We start from the raw sequence: 20,581 nt of genomic DNA, 5'->3' as shown, positions 1-20,581 counted from the left end.
AGTCTCGAAACGATCTTCTTGTCTGGCATCCACCGAAACGGTGTTGGGCGAAATTTTTTTTAGAAAATTGATTGTGTAGGACAAGGTGTACACACAAAAAGTTATAACCGAAAAGCAAGACCTGTCTCATGTGATGTGATTATAAATCGACCGTCGTATTATTAATTAATCGTTTCGGTTGCTGTATAAGAGGTGTTTGTACAACGCACACATACCGGTCGAATTGTCGATCTCCTGTTAGATGATGTATGTGTCGTAATCATTCAGTAATGGTGTTTAAAGGTGATTTAAATGGCTTGTTATTAATCAATTTGGATGGTTAACACAACAAAACGTATATATACCGCAGGTGTTTTGATATTGTTTCGCCTCATCCAATAAGTATTATATTATATGTACATGTCAATACACAGTGAAGGTGAATGTGATATTAAACGCACATAAAAATCAAGGGAAACGAAAGTAAAAATAAAGGAGAGGAAGGAAAAAAAAAGAAGTAAACGAGGAAGAGAAATTGAGAAAGAATTTTATTTTTCCAAATCTTTTCTTATTGTTTTTCCCTAAAATGGAATTTGTGATGTTTGTTTGATTTTTTTTTTTTTTTAAACAACCAAGTGGAAAATCTTTACAGTGCTTCTCATCGGTCTCACCAACTCTCGTACTCATCTCTGGGATTTTTATTTTTGAACATGCATAAATATGGATAAGGATACAAATTGGATAATCAGCAATTCAAATATGTAAGTTGTTATTTTTTATTTGCCATCCGCCCGGAACGTTATACACACCCCATCCCCTATAGCATATTTATATATATATTTGTATGTACAATATAAATACACACAAAATGTGTACAATGTGCAAAAATGTCTGTATAGTCGAAATTATATTCAAAGAGCCGAGAGAAAAATGCTGCATACATTATCTCTTGTACCCAACAGATTTTGGTTTCGAAACGACATTATGCTATGTAAACGCTAGGAAACACCACTAAAAATATTATAAATAAAGAAATTGCCCACCACCACCATAACAATAACAACAAACAACGGAAGATGAAAAAAAGAAGTTTACAAAGGCTACGCGTGTGAGCACCCATAAGACACATAATATATTCCGCGAGAAGGGTTTTGACACTTAAACTTGTATATATATGTGGATGGAAAGTGGTGGTGTACGTCTTCATTGATATTACCATCTTGAAGATATATTATGGCGGCAGTCAGTCATATCTCATATCACCCAACAAAATTAAAATAAATATTTTCTTGTTGCGGTTCTTTTTCTTATTACTCTATGGGTAGGGATGCTGGTGGAATATCCGCGTGGGTTCGTGCGGTTGTTTTTAAAAATAGATTTTCTGGTTGTTGTTGTTATTGCTTGTAGTCTTATGCAGTGAATGAAACAAGCGGAAAAGGTGATGTGAAATGTGACATTCGTTTCGTTGTTATTATGAAATTTAAATAATGCAAAATAGATTAATTTGCCCGTTATTTGAAGTACAACCGGTTAATAATTGAAAGGGTCAAATAACCTTTTTCGAGTTTATTGCCATCAAGAGGTGTTTAGATTGGATGTTAAGAGATATCGAAATTTATTTATTTTATGAGTCCAATTCACGGGGCTTTGAGGCAGACAAGAGAGAGAATATAGTAAAAAAACGTTGGGTGAATGAATAATAACCGGATCTGTTACTCTCACAAATACTTTCAACTGATTTTTTTCCAAAATCTTTTACTTCATTTGTTGTGCCATAAATCTGGCTGTATATAAGAACAAATATTGTCAGAGCCCATTGCATATATTTGTCGACGCTGTTGTTAACAGATGACATGACGAAGAATCATCTAGTCCCGTGTTCATCAAGGCCGTTCGAAAAGCCATCCAAATTAAGAAAATCTCATTTTTTATTGAAATAAATAACCATGAACATTTAAACACCCAAGTGTCATACTAACCCATATAGTGTCAATACTATGAGTAATTGTACATTACGTCCATTGTTCAAAATTTGTATTTGCCTAGAACCAAACCCTCAAAATAAACATTTTGGACAGAGATGCATAATCTATTTTGACGAGTTACCCGAAAAGTAGGGCGGTGTTAATACCACCCACTCGTCAAAATAAAAATTTGGAACCACGGACGTACTATATTTTACGCGATTAGGCGATGTAATGGTATAACACGTCCTTCAATGTAAGTTTGTTCTGTTGGTAAGTGTGAGCTTGGCGGAACGAGCCGAAGGCGAGAGGAGTAATCACACAAGCCATGTAACTACATATTTCATATGAGCCAAGCGCCAGTTCAGTTCATTTTCACATTCCAACCAGAAGCGCTCTTGTCAAAATAAAAAAAACTGGAACCAAAGACGTAATCTACTAATACTTGTATTGCCAGTCGAAAATCATTCTTTTCATTAAATTTCTTGAACTATCAGCATGTAAAATTCATTACAAAAATCGGGATAAAAGTGAACAGTCTCGGCTTTGCCTCGGATCAACAATATTAACACGAAAACTGGATTTAACAGCTGTTTATACGTAGTTATGTAAATGTCTAAAATGTTTGTCACCAATATTCGGTGGTGTAACTAAATATGACGAACTAGAAGGTAATCTCATCGACGCTGTAATTCTTCTCTATCCAAAAATCAACACAAACAGTACACCCACATCGGGTAGACTATACAATGGTAGATTTGGCTCGTCAGCACCGCATGAGATCGGTACTTAATTAAAAGACTTAACCTATCAACACAACATGACAATGTTTTGATATAACCACAAATCTTGCATCTTCCTCCTCCTTATGTTACGGCAAGCTCTACATGAAAATGCCAGGAACAAAAATAATTGAGGAACCAGAAGTTTTCGTTTTTTTTTATTTTATTTTTTTTTCCTGCTAACCGATCGCTCCTTTCCGCCGACTTAATTAGAAACATAAACTCAGACATTCTTGGAGAAAATGAGGGAAAATAAATAAGGATAAGATTTTCCGTATTGAAGGAAAAATAGCATCTCTTGCGAGGCAGCACACACATAAAATCGTGCAAACACAAATTTATTTTAATAATATGCTCTTAGCACGCGATTTTCCGTATGCACGACTGTGTTGTTTCGCTACAGTGAATTAATATTGTTTAGCACTCATTATATGGCGTTATATCATGGTGTATTGTATATTATAAGGTGGATAATTGTATATGGAGCACACAGCAGCAGCAGGAGTACACATATATTATTACCGGAAACCGTAACAGGGAACATAAATTTTATATTATATTCAAAGCTATTAGAAGCTTTAAGAATAGCACATAATTAATTATAACGCAAATTAGAAATGTGTTTTGTTGTTATAGAATATTTCGCACCAGTAACAGAGTGACTGACGCGTATACATTAGACGGGGAATAACGCAATGTCATGATTGGTGTTATTATACCTACAATTTTACTCTTATTTTTTTCCTCCACGCATATCATACTGAAAGTGAATAATAAAATGCTTATAATACGGAAACGCCGGGGTATTGTGTATGGCACAATGGATGAATAATACGCGAGATTGACTCAACATTGGTATGCTTAAATGTTGTTTATGATAATGCCAATTCGTAAGATAAAAGCAAATGTTTTTCTTCTCAATTTTCAATAAAAGTAAATTAATCCATCCATTCAAACATTGCCCACATTGCGTAGATGTCCACATTTTAGTGTGTAAATAGACGGTTTTGTGATGATAATATGCCACACAAAATATCAAAAATTGCTTTCCTCTTTGGGCGTTCTGACGAAGACGTTTTTATACATTCGGGGAAATATTGATGATATTCATTCAACGTAAACAAACTAAGTGTTTTCGGGCTATTTACCTACGATATGCCAAGCATAACGATCAAACAATAACGAGGATGGTTTGGTTATGTATTGTTTACCAGGTCAAATGGAGGACGAAACGAGAGTGTTTGTTCCGAAAATTTTTTTTTTTTATTGGGCACGTGCGAAGATGTTACGGTTTTTAGTACTTCATGAATGGTTAAGTGCTTTAATCTCGTTTTATCCCTTAAAACCATTAAGCTTACACTGAGAACGTCGGATGTCCGGATTCTCAGCACCACGCAAAGTACAATTGGGTGATAGATTTACTATGCTGTTCTCAGACTGTTCGCTAGTGGCTCCACTTGGCGTGCAAGTGTGTGACGGATCTTCCCTGGATGAAGATCTTACTTAGAAGTTAGAAAAGTCTGAGCTGACTTTCACAAATGTTGAATGGTACGATCATGTTGTACGGAGAGATGTTGTCACTGAATCCAAGACACAAACCAAATAAGCGATTCAATCAAATAGATCGACAACAATCTGATGAATAGAATCACGTGTGTTGCGGTTGAATATCGAACCCACAACAGTCAATTTAACCTATTACGGACGGCTGTCATCTGTTATCGACAGCAACAGCAACAATAAACGACAAGCTCTGACTAACGAGGTCTTATATAGCAAAAGGTATGTTCAAAACATATGAAGTAAAAGATTTCTGAAATCAATTTCTGAAAATCTTAGATCAAATGAAGTAATAGATCAGATAGTAAAACTGTTGATGTGCTTTCCGTCAGTGACAGGTTAATAGTTGAATGTTAAGTACCGACTTACACACTTCGCTATAGAGTTAAGTTGAGTTGACACTTAATTCTGGTAATACAAAAAAATGGGACTAAATTAGCACCGAGAACATTTGCAAGATTTCTGACCTATGATGTATGATCTCAAGTTGTGTCGAATTTTTGGATTTGAGTCTGTACTCCCTTTGCTTTGTATATTTTAGAGTACCGAATCTATCACTAGATCACTTACACTTAATCTGAAAAAATCTCTTACTTCAATTGTTTTAACATGCAGGTTTCTATATAAGACGACTTTAACTAAGTTCATACCTACTTTGGTCGTCATTGTCTCTAACAAATATCTTTAAATTATGGGTTTTCAAAGGCGCCGCAATTTTTATGTTAACTCAAGAAAGTATTCATACTCGGTTGACAAAAGGCTTTCAGTATGACAAACGTGAAATACAAAGACGAATATTCCACCTGAAAGAGCTCAAGAAGTAAATCCTCTTTAGGAAATCCTTATTGTACTTCTCATGTAGTTCATTTTTACTCTGCGGATCATTGCTTTGATAGTTTGTCAATATCGGGTAGTATACGGCTTAGAAACCAGTTGCAATCGTGTGTGTGCATTATACTTTTATGATTTATATTGTAAGGCAAATATGGGCACACATATACCAGATACCTGGTGCATGTTGTGCATTATTATTCCTGAAGTAGTTCCATTCGCTCAAACGTATCTCAGATTTTATTTACCATTATACGTTCCTTCTTCGCATGTTATTGCTTCGTAATCCCATGTGAGATATCCTCGTTGGATTCAATTTTTATTTTTTTGTAATAAATGTTTATCTCATGATTACATGTAACATTCACTACACAACGGCATAGTTATAACATAATATGAAAACGTTGCATGTGCATCGATCAACGGGAATGTACATGTAACGACAATATCGACGGAACAGTATCGAAATCAAGCATAATATCTACTTTATTCAGGGGGGCTATGTTTGTGTATAATATCACCCCCGTACACAGTGTGATTGAATTATGGATGCGGTTTACATTGACACATTCGTGTTTGCTGGATGATTTATCGGATGGAAGCAAAAATGCATTAAAACAACTAATGGCTTTGGCTTAGCTTTTAAAATATAAATACGGATATTTGTTGCGCTGTTTTGCAGAGCTAAAACTATATAAAAAGGAAAAATAAAAATTTTGTTCGTGGAAATAATTTATGAAGTCATTCATTTAGTGCGGAAGTTGCAAATTACTATAGAGAGCACTTCGCTGGATTAAAAGCACCACCAGCATTAGGCTGACGGTTATCATGCAACAAAAATGTAACCGAATGATGTATGTGTGAAGGAGCAGATAGTCAAAAAATATCTCTTTGTCTGCACTAAAACGTTGAATGTTTGTACGTTTGCACTTGCCATGGACGACTGACGTAGGTTTTATCTTGGTGAATCCGTTTCTATTAAGCTGATTAATCTCTACTGTTCGTAGCTTTCATATTATGGTCCCATAATAACGTCGTGTCGGTCTATACAAAATTTAGAATCAACTGAATTTCAGAATTGCTTCATAGAAATTCTAATCGAAAATGTTACTTTTAGTAATTCAGGCTTTTCACTCAACATATAAGTTCTTTACAGAACTAACTCAAACCGTGATGATGGATTTTCATGTATGTCACCACGATGTCCCTCAATCGAAATATTATGTGTTCTGGATCTGATCGAATTCAACTGATATCTGGTTGGAACACTTTTTGGATACCGATTTTCATTTCTGTAACAACTTTGTGGGTACTCTTTCGAAAAACTTCATTTTGGGCCGCGAAATGGAAACTGTTTGCCTAGTATTTTAAATGAAAAATTCTTTAGATGAAAATTCATACGGAAAAGGATCAAATCGAATTTATAGTTATTTATACTACAAGAACTGTAAAGGGTGTTTTATGTTCGAGGAATGGTAAATGGTTCGAGACGAAGCCATTTTTATCACGGCAGAGTTAAATAAACCAGGCAGGAGCGGTTCATTTTTGAAACGTCAAATAAGGGACCTAATACACCGTGAGGGATTCTTTTGAAAAACAGCCTACCGAAATCGGGCGTGTTTTCTAGTGGAACTTTTTATAGGTACCTAGAAAGGACTTCGACCCTAGAAGCCAAAACCACTCTCAAAAAAATTCTTCGAAGCTTTTATGGCTGGTGAAAGGTGATCGAAAGCCGAAAATTTGCGGGCACTTAAACATTTCAACTTCTCATATTTCATCGCATATGCATCCAAACCCCATAAGACCCTATTTGGCCCAAAAGCACATAAAATTACCTTTCAAATGATACCCCACACCACCATGTACGGCTCGTGTAACTAGAGAAATATTGGTAAGAAAAGTGCAAGTTTTCGGTTGAAAACTTCAACTGCACATATTTCAGTGTGGATTAATTTTAAAACCAACGAGTCTCTATTCGGCTCAATAGTACATGTGATTACCTTTCTAATGACACCCCACACGACCCTGTACGGCTCGTGTACCCGGAGAAATTTTGGTAAGAAAAGTGCAAGTTTTCGGTTTTTGATCACCTTTCACCAGTCACAAAAGCTTCGATTTTTTTTTTTAAAGTGGTTTTGGGTTCTAGGGTAGAAGTCCTTTCTAGGCACATATAAAAAAGTCCACTGGAAAATGCGTCCGATTTCGGTAGGCTGTATTTCAAAAGAATCCCTCTGTATGAAAATGAACTCGAATGAACACTGACATATGTTGTTCGCAAAATATAATGCTACCAGATAATTCAGGTCACTACTCAAATCAAGCACTCCTGCCTGGTTGTCTTTACTCTGACGTGATTTTTATAAATAGCCCTGTGGGTGCGCTTTTATAAAACGTTATTTTGACTTAGAGGCACCGTATTCACAGCCGATGGGCTCTCATTTACATAACTAGTGATGAAAAGTTTAAAAGTCCAATTTTTGTTTGAAGTATTTTGTTTCGCGACGAAATTTCTATTACCTCACTGAGCGGAAAATTAATTGTTTCATTCTGTAAAGCAGGGCAAATTCTAGTGATTTTTGATAAAATCTCGTAAATTGCAGTAAATTCTGTACCAATGATAGTGGCCTGGTAACGGTATAGCCAACGACAAATTTAAGGGCTATAATCACACGAGTCCAAACAAAAAATTACAAAAATTTAGGCACTAGTTCGTAAAAATGACGTTTGTAAAAATTAGGATCCCATAAAATCTTGTCCCTAACTTATGCCTAAACTGATACGATTATGCTCGGCTTTGCCTCGGCTAGACAACTTTCACATCTATTGCGGAATATTTTCATTTAGACGCATTATATTTATGAACTTATAGCCTTACATAAGCTTTACCTAGTGTCAAAACAAAAATGCTGAAGCAATTTAATCATTTTACAGATCGAGATACACAGTGAAGCATATAAAATTATATTAAATCCACCAATACCTTCCCCATTTCGGTCGTTATCTCAGTTATATCAACCGATGTGTATGTATAAATCCTATCTATCCCACAGCACCGACACAATCAAAAGACACTTCAATTTAAACATTTTCAAATGGGGTGATTCTCAGTGAAAATATCGAGAAAAAATGTAAAATGCGGCAGCTTCGGAACTTTTACAAATATTTAAATATTGGAAAAACAACCGCAAGGAAAATGTTCATGTTATAAACTGTATCCATTCCGGGGGGCTTCTCAGCAATGACTGCAGTTTATTTTATTTTCCATCCGGTTATCCACATTTCTTTTTCGTATTTTATTTTTTCTTTGCTGATTTAAACACGACTGAAAATATTGTTGTGTGGATGAAGTGAACGAGACTTTGTATAAATAGGAACGTAATGTTTTCGCAATAATTTTCCAGTTTTTTTTTTCTCTCTCGTATAAGTTGCAATCATAGTCGATTTGCAGTGAAGCATTTAAAAAGAAAATCATCCTGGTTGTGTTATAGTTGCTTTTACCAGATGGTTGGTTTTACTTATGTTTTTAGTACATATATTATGTACCAGGACCTATTATTGGTAAATTCAAAATCCGAAGATTTTCGGTAAATTCAGTAAATTTTTTGTAAAGTTTGTAAAATTCCGGTAAAATTCAGGAAGTTTGGTAAATGAATTTGCCAACAAAGGGCTCTGATATACACCTAAGATTAGAACCTAAACAAATTTCGATGAAATTTAGAGAAACTTAGTGAATCTATCTTCTTTAAATTGGAGAAACTCAGCGAAATTAGTGAAACTATTGCATTAAAATAGGCTCTGCCTAAGATGTACTGGTATACGTCCACAAGTCACCAGTACATTTGTGCCATGAACAAAAGTCTGATGCAGCTTGTTAAAACCGCTACATCAAAACTAAGTCCAACTTCTAATTGCTTCACTGTATCATCTCGTACTTTTGAATCATTTGAAATAAGTTTCTCATTTTAAAACTATCCATCGTCGGTATGTTATCCTCGATGCTTTCACCTAGTCTATTTAGTTTAATTAACCGTACGAAATTAACAAACAACTCAACTTAATTAAAAACTTTTCCAACTATTAATTACAAACTGCATTAAAATTGAAATTTTGGAAAGCTATTGCTCATAAAGTGTAGCGAAAATGGCATGTGTTAATATAAATAAAATTATTAATACGAAAGCTGAACGTATACAGTAAATATAAGTATAAATACAAAGCATGATGTTACACCCATAACACAGTGTATACGTAGAGATCACAAAGATGGAACTCACAAAACAACTCGAAAATAAAAGTTTATTTGATAGAAGAGATTCAATTTAATTGGAAAACCCTTGACATTTTTGGGAGAGGTTTCCGTCTAATTTTATATTTTGTTGCGAAAACATTATTAAAAGTGGCAGATATAGGAAATGTGGAAAAAGTTTTTTTTTTGTTTTTACCAAATATTTTAAAAGGCCCTAATTGAAGAGAAAATTAATTAGTTTCAAACAAACTTTTAATTCATAGCTTCTATTCATCAAATCGCATAAATAATTTGTCAGAATCTTAACAGAAAATAAATGGCCACTGGTTGGAAAATTTATCCTCATCTGTAAAAATTTGTTGAGAATGTTTTGATGCCTTAGTAGAAGTTCAGAATCTGTTCTGATACCTTTTTAAAATGATTTAAAATTTTCAGAAATTGCGTATTGTAGTCTCTGAATCTGTTACTTATTTTGTTCAAACGTCTGTATAATTGAGGGTACACGTTTTAGTGTGAGAAGGCAAAGTAAATTACCAATAATTACCAGTTAAGAGTGCCGATTGAGAATCTTTTACTTCTTTCGTTTTCTGATTTAAGATTACGTATTATATTCGTCATTGCTGTCAATAATCGATTATTAATGATTTCCTAGGATATCTCTTAATAATGAAACAGACGTTTTCTTAGTCACGTTATACTTTTACAATCATCTTCTTCTTCTTTGTTATCGTCAGGGAAGTATTAGATTTTCATCGATTGAAAATAGATCAGTAGCAGCAACTCATCAGCTGGTCCACAAGCTACAAACTGCGTCTTCACTTCATTAATGATATGACAGGATATATGCGTTAGGTGGACCAGCTATAAATTTATTGAAGGAAAAATGTGAACATACAAACGCACTTCAAGAATACGTTATTCGAGTGACAGCTGCCAAATATTTTGTGTGAAAAAAATTTCACACATTTTTTACAGTGTCATACACGGTCCAGTTTCAGTACTCTAATTAGAGTACCACTCATGCTTGAAGTGCGTTGGTGGCAAACTATTTTCAATTGTACTTGCTTAGATTTTGATGAGCTTACCGTCTGTGAAAGGCTGGAGCCAGACGTACAGTCAAAATTTCTTGGATTTTATGAGTCAAGACAAAGAACTTTAAGCTAAGGACTCTTGATTTGATATCATGAGAGTAGATGACGATGACGAATTTACACGAAATTAGATTCGAGAGTCTATGGAAAAACCACAAAGTTTGAAAGTCTTAGTCGGGTACAGCTCAGTATTCATTAACTCCCATAGTGGATATCAGGAACTATTTTCCAGAAAACGTTTTCTAGAATTCTCTGAGAATTTTAGAATCTTTAGAAATTTTCCTACAAAATTCTTCAATTTCTAAAAAACGAGCCATCAGAACAGTCGGAGCGTTTGCTGCGACTGAGCCCCGTACAAACCCGTATATCTATTGCGTACGTGACCCTAGTGCGTCTGTCACCCTACTTTGACCGTAAGCCTATGCGCCGGTTAAAGTAGTTAAAGTAAAATTATTATGTAATGTGTACATCTTATAAATTGCGCATAGCGCAATTACGAAGCCCCGTACGACGTTCCTTTCAAATAAAACAAAAATTTCAAATAGCCCTAAAATTTTAATTTATTGAGTATAAATACACATAGGGCCTAGTATCGGCCTCAGTCCGAGGATCCAAATTTTTTTTTTCAACTACATTCTATTCGGCCTTTGATTACCTTCCAAATGAAACAAAAAATACGAAAAACGGATGAAATTTGCTCGAGTTATATGTAAAATACACATAGGGCCCTAGTAGCGGCCTTAGTCCGAGGACCCAAATTTAATTTTTTTTTCAACAACATTCTATTCGGCCTTTGATTACCTTCCAAATGAAACAAAAATTACGAAAAACGGATGAAATTTGCTCGAGTTATATGTAAAATACACATAGGGCCCTAGTAGCGGCCTTAGTCCAAGGACCCAAATTTAATTTTTTTTCAACAACATTCTATTCGGTGTTCGATTATCTTTCAAATGAAACAAAAATTACGAAAAACGGATGAAATTTGCTCGAGTTGTATGTAAAATACGCATAGGGCCCTAGTAGCGGCCTTAGTCCGAGGACCCAAATTTAATTTTTTTTCAACAACATTCTATTCGGCCTTTGATTACCTTCCAAATGAAACAAAAATTACGAAAAACGGATGAAATTTGCTCGAGTTATATGTAAAATACACATAGGGCCCTAGTAGCGGCCTTAGTCCAAGGACCCAAATTTAATTTTTTTTCAACAACATTCTATTCGGCCTTTGATTACCTTCCAAATGAAACAAAAATTACAGAAAAACGGATGAAATTTGCTCGAGTTATATGTAAAATACACATAGGGCCCTAGTAGCGGCCTTAGTCCGAGGACCCAAATTTAATTTTTTTTTCAACAACATTCTATTCGGCCTTTGATTACCTTCCAAATGAAACAAAAATTACGAAAAACGGATGAAATTTGCTCGAGTTATATGTAAAATACACATAGGGCCCTAGTAGCGGCCTTAGTCCAAGGACCCAAATTTAATTTTTTTTCAACAACATTCTATTCGGTGTTCGATTATCTTTCAAATGAAACAAAAATTACGAAAAACGGATGAAATTTGCTCGAGTTGTATGTAAAATACGCATAGGGCCCTAGTAGCGGCCTTAGTCCGAGGACCCAAATTTAATTTTTTTTCAACTACATTCTATTCGGCCTTTGATTACCTTCCAAATGAAACAAAAATTACGAAAAACGGATGAAATTTGCTCGAGTTATATGTAAAATACGCATAGGGCCCTAGTAGCGGCCTTAGTCCGAGGACCCAAATTTAATTTTTTTTTCAACAACATTCTATTCGGCCTTTGATTACCTTCCAAATGAAACAAAAATTACGAAAAACGGATGAAATTTGCTCGAGTTATATGTAAAATACACATAGGGCCCTAGTAGCGGCCTTAGTCCAAGGACCCAAATTTAATTTTTTTTCAACAACATTCTATTCGGTGTTCGATTATCTTTCAAATGAAACAAAAATTACGAAAAACGGATGAAATTTGCTCGAGTTGTATGTAAAATACGCATAGGGCCCTAGTAGCGGCCTTAGTCCGAGGACCCAAATTTAATTTTTTTTCAACAACATTCTATTCGGCCTTTGATTACCTTTCAAATGAAACAAAAATTACAGAAAAACGGATGAAATTTGCTCGAGTTATATGTAAAATACACATAGGGCCCTAGTAGCGGCCTTAGTCCAAGGACCCAAATTTAATTTTTTTTTCAACAACATTCTATTCGGTGTTCGATTATCTTTCAAATGAAACAAAAATTACGAAAAACGGATGAAATTTACTTGAGTTCTATGTAAAATACACATAGGGCCCTAGTAGCTTTTCACTTCTAAGGCCCTAACTCACGGTCCACTCACCCGATTTTAAAAAACTTTTTTTTCCTGGATTGGTATTGACAATACCTATCATTTGCCGTGTCATTTACATTTCCATCGTTTATTTTGCCATAAATATCACCAAAAGACCTTAAATCACTTAGGTGGCCCTAACTCACGAAGGGCCGACCCGAATATGCCCATCTTCGAACTTAGCCTCACTATTTTGACTATCTTTCAGGGAAAAAAAAATTTTTTGAAATCGGATTTGATTTACTCAAGATATCGACGTGACGGACAGACGGACAGACGGACAGACGGACAGACGGACAGACGGACAGACGGCCCAAATTTTTATTGCGGATTCGTCATCTATGAACATAGGCAAACACTTTGCCCTTACCGTCTGCTTCGAATTCCATCAATTACACACGGCATCGTAATCCTATAAGCCCCTTCGTACTTCGTACGGGGCTAAAAACTAAAATTTTCTTGTATCTTGTAAAAAACCTAAAAATAGGCCCTGGTGGATATAGAATGAGTGTGCTAGATCCCAACTCTAAAATGGTATAAAATATAAGAGTCACGAGGTAGCGATTGTTGTCTTTGAAACGTTGAATTGAGAGTTTTCAGTGCTTTATATTGAAAGGCAATAAAAGAGATGTGATAAACTTACCAATAAGTTCCACGATCCATGTGGCTAGCTAAGTTGTTAGGTCGATCGTTTATCTTTTTTTTTTCATTTTTTTCGGTCAGATGGAGAAACGGCCGGACAATTTTATGTAACAATTCCATTTTATTCATTTCATTTCTTTAACAAAATTCAAAATCTTGATCAAAATAATCAATTGGAACCGACAAAAAAGCAAATGGTAAAAGTTGCTTTACCTTCGAATTTATCATTTGCGAAAATCAAAAAACAAAATTAAATTCTCAATCAAATTTCCTCTTTAAAGATTTTTCGGAAAAAATAAAATTTCCAGCAAACCCGGGCTCGATCCCAAATGATTTCGATTGATCGCATGGGCAGCCCGTATGGCATCATTTTCACATGCGAATTGAACCGAAGCATAATCCGCATACACGTTGATGTCCATCACGTGACCGTACGCCGTGAACAGTTGTCTCAATCGCCATGTGGTCATGTCGTTGTAAATGTTGTAAATGTACAGGGTGTTGGACGTAGCCAGGCGCTTTTTCTCAGTTTTATATTCCGACTCGGCGCGTTTTTTCTCAATATTATTTGCCGATGTCCCGGTAGGCTTTTGATCAATTTTGCTTTTCGGTGTGGCGGCAGGCTTTTTCTCAATGTTGTTAGCCGATGTCCCGGCAGGTTTTTTCTCGAATTTGTTTTCCGCTGTTACGGCAGGCTTTTTCTCAATTTCCATTTCCGTTCTTTCACCAAACGAAATTTTAACGCCATCGCCCATACACTGTCTATTAACAGAACGAGCAGCTGCTCTCGCGTCTTTTGCATAACGGAAATGAACGATTGCCGAATTGCTGATCAATTCGATTTCCATAACTTCCCCGTACACGGCGAACAGTTTTCGTAAATCCGATGTCATAACGTTCGATCGCAAATTGCTGATGTGCAACACATCGGAAGCCTTGCCAACGACGGTGTTATTGAAGAATGAAATGTGAACATCGTTGCCAAGCTGTCGCTTGTCGATGCTAGATACGGCTCGTTTCGCTTGTTCTTGGTTCGGGAAGTGAACGGAGGCCAAACCTTCGTTTCGGTCGATGTCGATGTCCAGAACATTGCCGAAAGTGCTAAATATCTTTCGCAAATCCGCAGCTGACAGTGTCGCGGATAAATTATTGATGTACAATGTGTCCGATATATTGGAGTTGAGGTTCGGTTCGTCTCTTGGCATTACGTGGACGGATGAAATTTTCTCCGTTTTATTACCCGACACATTCCTGTCGCCTTCATAACCGGAGTTTTCTTTGTGCAGCTTGAAAGATAAAATTTCGACATTTTCGTTACCCAACAACTTCTTGTCAACCTCAATAGTTGCACGTTTGGCATCGTCGACCTTCTGGAACTTAACACTAGCAAAGCTACCATTTTTACTGACGCCGACAAGCTTGCCGAAAACGGAGAAGACAGCATATACATCACGAGAGCCCATACTTAAGCGTATATTGCTTATAAAAAGCGTGTCGGGTGTTTCTTTCCACTCAAAACGTCGATCAGGCCATTCGACAGAATGACGCGAAGTATGAAAAATTTGCACCGATGACAAAATATCCTTCGCATCGACGGCAAGATAATAATCTGGGTACTCAAGGTAACAAAAATTCCGAATTAAATTCTCATTAAACGGATCGTTGTACACGGACACCGATACGAGATTTGGCGTAATCGATTTGAATATTGCAAACAAACGGTCTCGGTTCAACGTTTTTGGTATACATCTGACGATCAGTCGTCTATTGGGCAGTTGTTTGTACAGTTTGACCCGATGTCCTTGGATCATTCGGCCATCCAATGCCTCGATCGCTTTTTCGGCATCTTCTGCCTTTATGAAAGTGACATAAATCAGTTCCTTGTCCAAGTGTTTCGTCAATTTGTACACTTCTCCAAACTTGGCAAACTTCAAAACCAGCTCCTCTTCCATCATATTCATCGGAAAACCTTCACATCTGACTTCGTACTTGGAGACATTATTGTCAACTGTCATTAAAGCCAAGTTGTTCGTCATAGTAGTTCTTCTACGGTTTTCCATTGAGAAGCTTTCCAAAACCTCGCAATTAGCTCCGGCTGTTTTTTTGACATCGGTTGCTGAAACAGCATTGCGGTGACGATCGAGTTTCTTATCATCGTCTACAGTGTCTGCACATCTTGAATCGGTGTCTCGAATCAAAAGCTCGCAATCAGCTCCAGGTGATTTTTTGACATCATTTGCTGGCTCAGCATTTTCTTGACGATCGAGTTTCTTATCATCGTCTACAGTGTCGGCACATCTTGCATCCGTGGCCCCAATCGAAAGCTCGCAATCAGCTCCGGCTGATTTTTTGACATCGTTTGCTGGCTCAGCATTGTCTTGACGATCGATTTTCTTATCATTGACTACAGTGTCGGCACATCTTGCATCCGTGGCCCCAATCGAAAGCTCGCAATCAGCTCCGGCTGATTTTTTGACATCGTTTGCTGGCTCAGCATTGTCTTGACGATCGAGTTTCTTATCATCCTCTAAATTGTCGGCACATCTTGCATCCGTCCCACAATTGTCTTCACGATCGAGTTTCTCATCAATGATGACTCGATTCAGATCATTAATATCGACTGTTTGGCAATTATTGCCTTCCAAAGCGTCAAACTGTTCGAATATCTCGACTTCAACAGCCAGATATGAAGTCTCATCCTCCTGTGACATTTCTTTATGGCCACTTTCGCCAGCATCAGATTGATCATCGCATTGATCAGAATATTGTTTGAACTCGTTACCACGCGTTCGATTGTCATTGTCTCGAAACTGTGTACAATTGGTGCACGTTTCAATTAGTTCATCGATGATTTCGGTGACGATTTGAGCTGCAAAAGAAATGAAATTCATTTAAATACGTTCCTCAGAATTGACGCTGCAGGTATTTTCACACTTACAACACTCAGAATCCATTGTGATGGTCGTTTATCGTTTAAAATTTTCATTGAATAATCTTCAAGCAGCGTGACAAAGATTGCATCATTTCAAATGACATTTAATAATGACGGCCGGGCGAGATAAAATAGATGACGCTACACATACACACTGTTTTAACGGAGTAGGGCGATTTTCGTCCAGTCAACTTCAACTAAATTCAAGGCTGTAAATCTACAGCAGAGAGATGCTAATATCCGTCGAAACGGCGTCCCAGCCGTTATCTTAGCATCTCTCTGATCTACAGCCTTCAATTAAGTAAATAAACGAAAAATGAAATTAAGGTTTGCATTTTGGTATAAAATGTCAGTGTGGCTTTACTCGACACATTACCAATTCAGTTACTGTGCCCATGGCGCTGTAAAAGTTTTTCGTTAAAAAAATCTGTTCCAGCGCATGGCAGTAGATTATGTTAGCTAATCGTATTTTATGGGAAGGAACGGACATTCACCTCTAAACGGGTATGAGGACGGTCTGACGGGCTAAAAAATTGGACACGTATTTTTTACAGCTTTCAAAAAGTAATGGCAGAAATTCAAATGAACCATAGCATCAGTGAACGGTTGCAGATGCTGTGAATGAACTGAACGAATACGTTGGTCGTCAATATGTTCAGACTGCTTTAGATGTAAAATTCGAATAAATACGAGGCCAATACTATAGTTCTCCCGTCCATTTGAGCCCCTTCGAGCTGAAAGCCTGTTCCTTGCCATAAAACAAGCATAGGTTTCTTCCATCGTACGGTAAAAACGAATTTTGACAGGCCGAAAACAACCGACCGTCATCCACAGAAGCAAACATAACCGCAACTTAAACAAATTTCTTCGTTAAAACTTCAAAGTGAGGTTGTGTTGGCTTCTCTGTGGATGACGATTAACATTTTGAACGACCTTGGAAGAAACCTATACCGATCGATCATTATACGGTACTCGTCAACGTTAACTTAATTTTTCGTCAAGTAGTCCTTAACCTAAATTAATTACCGTTAACTGCGTTCAATTTACTGGTTTTTACATGAAAATCGCAAAGTATATAAACACTGAAGGTAATGCAAATCCACAGTTACACACGGATCCAAAATTTCAGGTGAATTTTAGCTCTGTCATGTTGCACACGTATTGAATTCGTTTGCGTCAAGTTGCATCTGTGGTAAATTTGAAACGATTTAGCGGTGTTATGTTGCACACATATAAAATTCGTTTGCGTCAAGTTGTATTAAGTGGTGAATTGGAAGGATTTAGAGGCGTCATGTTGCACAAGTCTAAGTTAGACAACATACGAAAATGAATTCACCTGAAAGTTTGGATCCGTAATTTCTCTGATCCGCTGAGGGTCTGCATTACCTTTGTGTTTATATACTTTGGAAAATCGTCCTTTCAAATCATTCGATATTTTTCGACATGTTTGACAGCTGCGATCGTGTCTGACGTTTACAAGGTCATGAAAATCGATCTTCTTGCATCAGATTGATGCACAGGTGAAAAGTCACGCAGTCGGCTAAACTTCGAGTCAACTCAATAAGGGATGTGACCCACCCCTAACTAAAAGTGTTATTATAAAGCTCATGAAAAGTAGTTGCTTTCGCACTAATTTATTTTACCGGAAACGGATACACATTTAAAGCAAAACGTTTCCGCTTAAACGTAATTTTTAAGATTACCGCCGTCATTTCATTTCTACTGGGTCATCTCTTCTGCAAGAAGCACATTTCCTCACAAAATCTGAATTAAATCACACCGAAATCACCGAAATTATGACATTTTCACAACAAACACTACATTTTTGTGTTGGCGATTTGACGTTTGAAATAGTTATTTACGTATCGATTGAGTAGGCCGAAAGAGTTACGTATTAAGTTTTGTATGCTTGCTAAGAGGACCGAAAGTAGAGAAATGTCAATTCGCGGGGCGAAAGCTTTCGCTTTCGCCCCGCGAATTGACAGCTTTACTTTCGGTCCTCTTAGCAAGCATACAAAACTATAATCATGTTCCGATGAACGACTTTTACGATGATTTTCTTCGTTAAACCATATTTGACTAAGTTCAAGGTGGATGTGATTTGGGTGTGAAATTGAGTGGGAAGTGCTATTTTCATAGATTTTCTTTTTATAAAATCTTTTAAATGAGACAATATTTTGAGGATGCCCGATGTACGAGTTTCTTATTTTTCGTATTTCTATTGATATTTGACAAGAAATCGCGAATAAAATCGATAAGTCCCTCCCTTATTCACACGAAATCAGGACTCTTCAGATTTTTATCCATAGTGTTACGTTCGGCTCTGGCTACAAAACTCACTCTCGGCAAAATAAAAATCTCCAAACAAGGACGTTGTGTCCTACTATTTTGTATGAAATGGGTTTTTACAGTGTTTTACACTGTCAAGTTTCAGTACGTTATTAAGAGTACTACTCATACTTGAAGTACGTTCTGTTTACGAACTGTTTACCATCGTGAGACAGTGCAAAAAAACATGAAAAATAAGCGTTTACATCAGGTTTACATCAAGCATCAGAACTATTTGACAGATGGCTCATACATTTTATGTCAACATTTTTCACCAACTCTGTGTACTCATCTATACATTCTTTCTACTATATATTCTGCGTGGTCCGTAAAATGTTAACCTTGATTTAAATACCGACGCAAAAGACCATCAACTTTAATCACTTATTATAATGGCATGTCATTCGTGGAAGTAGTATGCATAATTTATCGGTTAAAACGACAAACCGAAATTATTCGTTTTCGTGAAAGACACTAGAATTAAACACGTATCTTATGCTTACGCCGTACACAACACTAAAATTTCAATAATTTCTCAATTTCTATCATATAAAACCCAATGATGTTCTTTAATAATATTAGCGCATAATATAAACATTTTGGTGTCATTTCATTCGTTAATATATCTCTTTGGTTTGTTTATTGTATAATCCAAACGAGAATCCATTCTTTTTTTTTGCATATTCTTAACGATCTCTCCACTTCCTATCCACCCGTATGGAATATGAAATACGCCTAGGAAAATATCTAATTTTCATATATCGATTTCTATATGCCGTTCATAATAATATGGGCTGTGTATAGTAAAAAGACGACGAGCCAAATGATGTCTTTGGGGATATATGAAATTCTCTTTTATGCTCGAATGGTATAAAATGTTGGAAAACGACAACAAAATACATATAACATGGTATGCTCGATGGGTATGTCTCTATATTACGTGAGTTGAGTTGAAAAAAAAATAAATTTGTTTTTAGGGAACGTTGTAATATTTCGTTGTAATGGCAATTAGGACTGTAAAGGAAAGGAAAAGATGATTTAGAAACGTCTAATCATCTATAACTGTCTAGAACAACGACAATGTTAAAGCAATTGAAGCACGGCAGAGTAAAATAAACCAGGCAGGAGCGGTTCATTTTCGAAACGTCAAATAAGAGACCTAATACACGGGATGAAAATGAACTCAAATGAACGCTGACATAAATTGAAAAATTTTATTCGCAAAAAATATAGGGCTACTAGATTATTCAGGTCCCTAGTCACACCAGCGCTCCTGCCTGGTTAACTTTACTCTGTCGTGATTGAAGTAAAAGATTTTGTCACTGGCAGAGAGTTGAAATTTTACGGCTGTAGCGTGTAAGTCTGTCCAGGTAATCTAATATTATATTTGCGCTATAACTGTGACAATTATAAATTTTCAACAAAGAACAAGAGACGTAACAGATTCTATTATTATACCGTCGTGATACCCTTCTCATTTCTAATAGAGTCAGAAGGCACCATGATCTGATTTAGAGGTTAGTAACCCTTTTTAACAGTATATCGAAGAGCGCGCATACAAACCATTTTTTCGTTTCCTTCCTATATCATATCGCCACGAGTACAGTCGGTACAGTCTGTAATTTACTGGATTCAAATCATCAGCAAGAGGCCAAATTGTAACAATTGAAATGAAGACATAGTCAGTCAGAGTTACAAGGGAATAATAAGAACAAAACCCCGTCCCAAAACATGCCCTTACGATTCATTCATTTCCGGCATCAGGACTTAACGATTGTTATTGCTTCAATCCTGTGAAAATTTGATTTTACAAGGATGGAAATTTCTACTAATTTCATTAAATTTGTTGACTCTTCCACAC

At 36.3% G+C, this 20,581-nt stretch overlaps 2 protein-coding genes and 1 long non-coding RNA gene across 5 annotated transcripts in view; 1 reads left to right on the top strand and 2 right to left on the bottom strand.

Annotated features, from left to right (window-relative positions):
• The window catches only part of LOC119066500, a 108,113-nt gene continuing 87,532 nt past the window's right edge, over positions 1-20,581 (top strand). Inside the window, exon 1 of one of the 2 annotated variants that reach the window (XM_037169012.1) lies at positions 1-740. The gene's annotated coding sequence lies outside the window, so the exon portion shown is untranslated. The remainder of the gene's footprint in view (positions 741-20,581) is intronic. The other variant, XR_005085761.1, reaches the window with a different exon arrangement.
• On the bottom strand, positions 6,616-19,913 carry LOC119066501. Its single transcript, XR_005085762.1, has 2 exons — positions 19,880-19,913; positions 6,616-6,682 (listed from the first exon to the last, which is right to left on the bottom strand). It is a non-coding gene; the product is annotated as an uncharacterized LOC119066501 (long non-coding RNA).
• Positions 13,567-16,537, bottom strand: LOC119066499. 2 transcript variants are annotated; one of them, XM_037169011.1, is made up of 3 exons: positions 16,399-16,537; positions 16,058-16,329; positions 13,567-15,985 (listed from the first exon to the last, which is right to left on the bottom strand). In XM_037169011.1, the coding sequence occupies exons 1-3, from the start codon at positions 16,412-16,414 to the stop codon at positions 13,736-13,738; spliced, it is 2,538 nt and encodes an 845-aa protein (XP_037024906.1). In that variant the 5' UTR covers positions 16,415-16,537; the 3' UTR covers positions 13,567-13,735. The 2 variants fall into 2 exon arrangements, with proteins under 2 accessions (XP_037024906.1, XP_037024905.1); XM_037169010.1 differs by having other exon boundaries at positions 13,567-16,329.

Source organism: Bradysia coprophila, chromosome IV (genome assembly GCF_014529535.1).
Source record: "Bradysia coprophila strain Holo2 chromosome IV, BU_Bcop_v1, whole genome shotgun sequence".
NCBI lineage: Eukaryota > Metazoa > Arthropoda > Insecta > Diptera > Sciaridae > Bradysia > Bradysia coprophila.
Note: the sequence above shows the minus strand (reverse complement) of the source record. Positions and strands in the feature narration are given on the sequence as shown.